Source organism: Bombina bombina, chromosome 1 (assembly GCF_027579735.1).
Source record: "Bombina bombina isolate aBomBom1 chromosome 1, aBomBom1.pri, whole genome shotgun sequence".
Taxonomy (NCBI): Eukaryota; Metazoa; Chordata; class Amphibia; order Anura; family Bombinatoridae; genus Bombina; species Bombina bombina.
Window position 1 is genome coordinate 1427990903 of NC_069499.1, and position 7184 is coordinate 1427998086.

At 35.4% G+C, this 7184-nt stretch overlaps 1 protein-coding gene across 1 annotated transcript in view; it reads left to right on the forward strand.

Annotated features, from left to right (window-relative positions):
- The window catches only part of ECM1 (extracellular matrix protein 1), a 107577-nt gene extending 101540 nt beyond the window's left edge, over positions 1 to 6037 (forward strand). The window contains exon 7 of the mRNA XM_053705459.1: positions 3841 to 6037. Within this exon, the coding sequence (XP_053561434.1) occupies positions 3841 to 3999 (159 nt within the window). The 3' untranslated portion in view covers positions 4000 to 6037. The remainder of the gene's footprint in view (positions 1 to 3840) is intronic.
- The last annotated feature ends 1147 nt before the right edge of the window (positions 6038 to 7184 follow it).

Below are 7184 nucleotides of genomic sequence, written 5' to 3' on the forward strand. Positions count from 1 at the left end.
CATTGATGTCTATGGGGAAAAAAAACACCCTAACATAAACCCCAAGTCTAAACAGCCCTAATCCGCCATCGCCGACACCTAAATAAAGTTATTAACCCCTAATCCGCTGCTCCTGACATCGCCGACACCTAAATAAAGTTATTAACCCCTAATCTGCTGCTCCCCGACATCGCCAACACTAAATAAAATTATTAACCCCTAAACCACCCCCTAAACCTCCGGCCTCCCATATCGCCACGACTAAATAAACCTTATTAACCCCTAAACCTCCGGCCCCCACATCGCCGCCACTAAGTAAACCTATTAACCCCTAAACCATCAGCCCCCCCACATTGCAAAACACTAAATTAAACTATTAACCCCTAAACCTAACACCCCTTAAATATAAATTAAAATTACAATATAACTATCTTAAAATAAACAAATACCTGTGAAATAAAAATAAACCTAACATTAAACTATAAATTAAACTAACATTACTATTCTAATAAAATAAACAAATACTACCAATTAAAAACCTAAATTACAAATTTAAAAAAACCTAACCGTACGAAAAAAAAATAAAAATCTAAAATTACAAAAAATAAAAAAACACTAAGCTTACAAAAAAATAATAAAATAAATGATCAAAAATAAAAACAATTACACCTAATCTAATAGCCCTATAAAAACAAAAAAGCCCCCCCAAAATAAAAACACCCCCTAACCTACAATAAACTACCAATAGCCCTTAAAAGGGCCTTTTGTAGGGCACTGCCATATGTTAAACAGCTCTTTTATATACAAAAAAATACAAAGTCCCCCCAACAGTAAAACCCACCACCCAACCAACCCCCCAAAATAAAAAACCTAACTCTAAAAAATCCTAAACTACCCATTGCCCCTAAAGGGACATTTGTATGGGCATTGCCCTTAAAAGGGCTTTCAGCTCTTTTTCAAGTGCCCATTCCTAATCTAAAAAAAAAAACTAACACTAACCCTAGAATATCTACTCACGGTTCCTGAAGTCCGGACATCCATCTTCATCCAGGCGGCGAGAAGTCTTCATCCAGGTGGCGGCACCTTCATCCATCTTGGGGTCGTCTTCTATCTTCATCCCAGTGGCGCAGCGCGGAGCTATTCTGGCAGTGGATCCTATCCTGCACGGAGCATCCTCTTCATACGGTCACCGCCATACACTGAAGTTGAATGCAAGGTAACCGTTTCAAAATGGCGTACCTTCCATTCCTATTGACTAATTTGATTATTCAAATCAGCCAATAGGATAAGAGCTTCTGAAATCCTATTGGCTGTTCAAAACAACCAAAAGGGTGAGAGCTACTGAAATCCTATTGCCTGATTTGAACAGGGGTTAATAGGTAGTTTATGGGTGTTAGTGTACTTTGTAACACTTTAGTTATGGATTTTCTGTAACAAAAATGTTTCACAAAACTCATAACTACTTCTCTCAGATGGCGGTATGGATCATGTCGGTACAGGCTGTAACTGTCAGGGTTTTTTCCCTGTTTTGTTTGCCATGTGCTGCTGGCAGCCATTTTACTCACCTCTCTTGCTGACTATGGTGCATTGTGAGGGATGCTGCTCATTTCCTGCACTTCCTTTTATGGCCAGACTGGTGTGCATCATCTGTGTGAGACAGGATGCAGTCTCAGAATTGTGATGTCATCACTTATTATTTAAAGGGCCTCTGTTCAGTATGCTTTGCCTTTGCGTTGTCTCAGACCTGTTTGTGAGAGTTCCTGTGTATTACCTGGCTGTCTGACATCCTTCCTGGTTCCTGATCCCTGGCTTGTTCCTGATTCTCTGCATAACCTGTAAAATCCTACTATGAAAATCCCACACTCAAGCGTCATTCTTTGGTTGCAGAATGGACGTTGCGTTACAGGCTAAAATGCTTGCAGTATAGCTATATCGACACGACTCGTAATATGCATTCCTGGCCATTACGCTATAGATATGTATTATACATGAACATCTGATAATGGCCATATAAAATACATATCTATACCTATATATTTATAAAAATAGATATATAGTTATATATATATATATATATATATATATATATATATATATATATATATATTTAAGAATACATAGAACATATTCTGCTATGTGAATATATTTATATTTCACGTCTGGTTTATCGATCTTGAATGTACACAATTGGGTTAGCATGCGAGTATGGGTACTAGTTTTATTTTGCAGTTCTATGGGAGATAACCTTAACTTGGTTGTGATAGAAAAAACAGGCAGACACTAAGGTAATTCAAATTCAGAAATACTTTACTTCATGGGCAGCAGTTCAGACATAGCAACGTATCAGGGCTCACACCCCCTCCTCAGGCTTAATTTTATTTTGCAGTTCTGTGGGAGATGAACTTATCTCAATTGTGATACATTTTTTTGCGTGCATCAAGTTTACGCTCACGCAAAAACTTTTTACGTTTAACTTGTAATAAGAGCGCAACCTTTAATATAGCTGGTCATTAAAAACAAAAATATACTTTACATGGTGTATATATAACAGCAGGATCAAGGATAATGTTATGGATTCAGGTTTTGGGACCTTTGGCAATTGCCATGCATATGTAAAAGAACTATTTAAACTTGTATGATAATTTTAATATTACTCCATGCAAAAATCATATCAGTTTTTACACTGATTTGAACAAACAAGTACGTTAGCAAGCAAACCCTTTTTAGATGCAGCTAGATAAATAAAATAAAAATGACCATCATATCACTTTATATTACTAAACCAAACCATGGCAATGCTTGGAATTTGCCTTTGAAAATGCATTTCATTGTTACGGGTACTGAACATTCAGATATTAGAGTTCTGGTAAACACATCCACTGTCTTTGTCTTTTTTCTCTAATGGTATATTCCATTTACTTCTAACACAATAGTATAAATATAAAATGTATGTAACATTATTGATGGGCTCCCCTTGGTGTAAATATACCATAAGCAGCTGATCAGTACATCCTTCAGACACTTACACAGACTGTTTTCTCTTTAGCTTTATAATTTAATGTTTTTGCTTTTATTTTAGGGACATGAGTCATAATAATTTATATTTCATCATTCATAAAGAGAATACAAGTTTAAAATACTTTCCATTTACCTCCATTATTAAATATACCCCCTTTTATTTTAGTATTATTTGTAAATACAGCTGCTTTCCATACTGAGGTAAGCTCACATGTATTAACTACTGTATGTATAACATTGTTACAAACACTGCTGTCATATAATGCTCAAGACACATGCACACTCATGAGCTTGATATAGATATTTGCTAATGGAAAGGGACTACATTTTAATAAAGATTTTCAAGAGCTAAATGTAATAATAGAAGAAAAAAAAAATTATGTGTTATTGTCCTGGGTTTTGAGCGCTTCCTGCTGTCCCTGCTGCCTCCCCTATTAGGACAAATGTCCTGATTTCCAGGCATTGCCTCTGCTCCATCCACTACTCATTTTGACCCCCACCTAAACCAGACCATGACTAACCCGGCCCTGCCCACAGCACTCCTGCAGCCCCCACCTATGTGGCTCCACCCACAAAACACTGGTAGGTCTCAAGTCCCCCCTCACCTCCCTGTCCTGCAAAGCCTCCAGAAATGTTGACAGGTATGAGTAATGCACGCTCTATCTGACTCACTAAAGTTTTTAATTTTGCCTTTCATGTTTCTTAAAAGTGAAGACTGGACGTAGAAAAGACACTTGAATCAGTTTTCTAACTACATATTGTACAGTGCATCCAGTATTAAACATAAAGAACATTAAAGACTATACAATTGTAAATGTATTTATTTATTTATTTATTTATCAGAAAGAAAAGTATATTGAGGCGCTCTGTAGCAGCAAGAAGGACGTGTGGAAAGACTCCCATGACTGTTGCATTAAGGAAAACCCTGAAAAAGAAGAATGCTTCAATTCCTACCTGCAGAATGTTATGGTGGCAGTGAATCAGAGAAAACCCTCAGAATAAACTGTTAAAGAAATAGTATGAATTGTCGCTTACAAGCTTGTTATGTATTCAGATAGTTTGGGGCTTACTTTATGTACCCACTCGCCATGAAAATAAAAAAACACATAGATTCACACCTAACCAAATAATTCCGTAAAACGTATCATTCCCATAAAAATGATCATTATTGGGCCTGGTTTGCTTAACTTTGTTTTTTTACTGCAATAAGAATTAACACATCATTAGCTTAGGGTCACCAAAAAAAAAACAAATGGTGTTTTGCATTTGCATATTTGTCAAGATTTGAATAAATTTGGCAGGGACACTGCAACCCAGCAGTCAAACAAGCAGGTAAGAGTATTGACCATGCCCATCAACTATTTTTATAGCCCCACCCACAATTCAGGTACCAGTTCACCAAATTGAATATATTAATCTGCTGTTCTTATGTAAAGTGCAGAAGAACCAGGTGCTTATTTTATATAAAACAAATATATACAGGAAGTAGAAAAACCACATGTGGGTATGGTAACTTTTAATTCCAAAAATCTGGTGTTTTTGGGTTGCCTTGGCATAGTAATATTTTAAAGGTATTCCAAGAGTTATGCAAAACAAATTCTCAGATAACATTGTCTGAGCCAAAAGACTTAGCTAGGCAAAAAAGAATGCAGCTTACACATAATATAAATTATAATAGTATGTCTACTACAAATAAAACATAGTTTTATTGACCTTTTAATTGAATTTGCACTTAAAGAAGTATAACTTGATAACAATATTGTCTAATGTATTGTGTTGTGATAGCAAACTATTTCATTTTATTTGTAGTAGATACAGTATCTTATTATTTATATTTTGTGTATACTGCATTCTTTTTTTGCCTAATTCTATTAAAGATATAATGTCTGGTAACCCCACAGACAACAAAGCCAAGGCCAGACCTTTTTACATTTTGGGACAGTCTCCCGGAATGTGAGGCCAAAACCGGGACTGTCCCAAGAAAAATCGGTATAGTTGGCAACTATTTATTTCCTAAAGAAAACACTCTATTGCTATGATTAAAAACAAACAAACAATTACAGACCTCCAAACCATCCTGGATCCTGCACTTTTGTCAGCGGTTATGAGGTCTGACTTCTTGTTGTCCCGGTTTTCATGGACTGCCCAGTTCTGCCTATGCCTCTGCCCTACCCATAACTTGACTGCTGCCCCGTCCCTCCCACCATGACCCTGCCCACAAAACACTGGTGGGCTACAGCCCACAAGTTCCCTAAAACCCTATCCTGGAAAACCTATGAAAAGTTTTGGCAAGTGTGATATTATGTAAAATTTGCTTGAAGGCTCCCAGAGAATAAATTATAATTCTATGCAACACATTTGATTTTTTTGCTATGTTATGCATTAGTCTTAGCTTATGTAATTGCAATGAATGAGAAGACCAATATTCCATTGCTCCTTAACTAAAGACACCATGATGACCGGTTCATATTGAAGTTTTATGATTTTGTTCACAAACCTTCATTATCCGCCTTTCTATTGTCTTTTTCGGGAAAAAAAACCAAATAAAGATCTTCTTTCCTCATAGATAATTGTAAGAATGACCTATCCCTGCCACTGTGATTCAGCTGTAGATGAAGTTTTCCACTGTTGCTGCCAAAATCTCATTATCTTTTTTATTGTGGAGAAACGCGTGTCCTGAGCAATAATGGCTTTAAATTAAAGTAATTTTGAGATGCTGTCTTCTTTTTTATTTAGAAATTAAAATTTATAGCAGTTGCAAAAATCTGCAGTGGGATAAATCTTGTGTACATATGATTTTGTTTTATATTGTCTAATCTACACTTTGAGATATCTTTTCATTCACTTTTGCATTTTATTTTGTAAAGTAAAAAAAATACATTAAACAGTGAGAAATGAAGTTGACACACAAGGAAATTACTATTTTTTTTTCTTTTTGGTATGTTTTATGCTAGTTAATACTTGTTAACACATTTGGTATTTTTGTAAATAAGATAATGACAAGGTAAATGTGAAAACACAATAAACCATTATATAAATACTATTGTGAAATGCCTCTGACAATAATTAGCCTGCCCTATTGACTATATACTGTAATAGCAAATTAATGAGTTTATACATTGTTTATAAATAAAAAAGTGTCAACACCAAACCAATAATAATGTATTATACAGGATTGGAAACAAAAAATTAGTCCTTAATGAAGAGTCCAATTCAATCTTTATTGGGAATTCCAATCTGGATCAGCCTCAAAGGAACAAATACATCCATAGCGTGATTCACCTTTCAATATAATTCAGTGCACTTTTACTGTGTAACTCCTTGCAGAGGGATTAAATACATAGCTGAGAAGCGTCACGTGGCAGCAGGATATAGCTGATGACTGGCTACATGTGTATGGTGCCATATTGATAACATTGTGCTCTCTCCCGTGGAGCTATGGCGGACATTGCACTAATTGGCTAAAATGCAAGTCAATAGATAATAAATAAATAGCCATGTGATCAGGGGGCTGTCAAAAGAGGGTTAGATACAAGGTAATCACAGAGGTAAAACGTATATTAATATAACCATATTGGCTGTGCAAAATTGGGGAATTGTTAATAAAGGGATTATCTATCTTTTTAAACAATAACGTTTTTGGAGTTGACTGTCCCTTTAATTCCATGTATTCATTTTTAGGAATGTTTAGCAGAAGCTTATTTTGTGTATAAAATTATTCACATAATAATTAAATAGATGAGAAATTAGGACCGTGGGAAACTACCACCAACGGAATTTAAAAAGTGAAACTGTCAGAGATAATTTAGTTTGTTTTACATCTGCTTTTTGTATCATCATAAATTATCTGCGATTGTCATAAAATAATGAATAATTTGATATAATAATAGGACATCAGGGCTGCAAACAGATTCAGCCTGGTCTGTGACACTTAATTATTGTCTTCCTCTTACTCATATTCTGTCACTTCTCATTTCTTCTGCTGTAAAATCAATATGAAATATTGCAGTCTGTCCTATCGTTTAGTTTTTAAGCTGTAAAAGACAGACCCATTTTCTCCTCCATATTCACCAACGAAAGACCAGAAATATATAATTATCTACACTTTACATTATCATCACTGTATATCCGCTGGGGAGAACTGGGACAAACACGATAAGGAGCATTCTAAATTTACCCAGCATGCT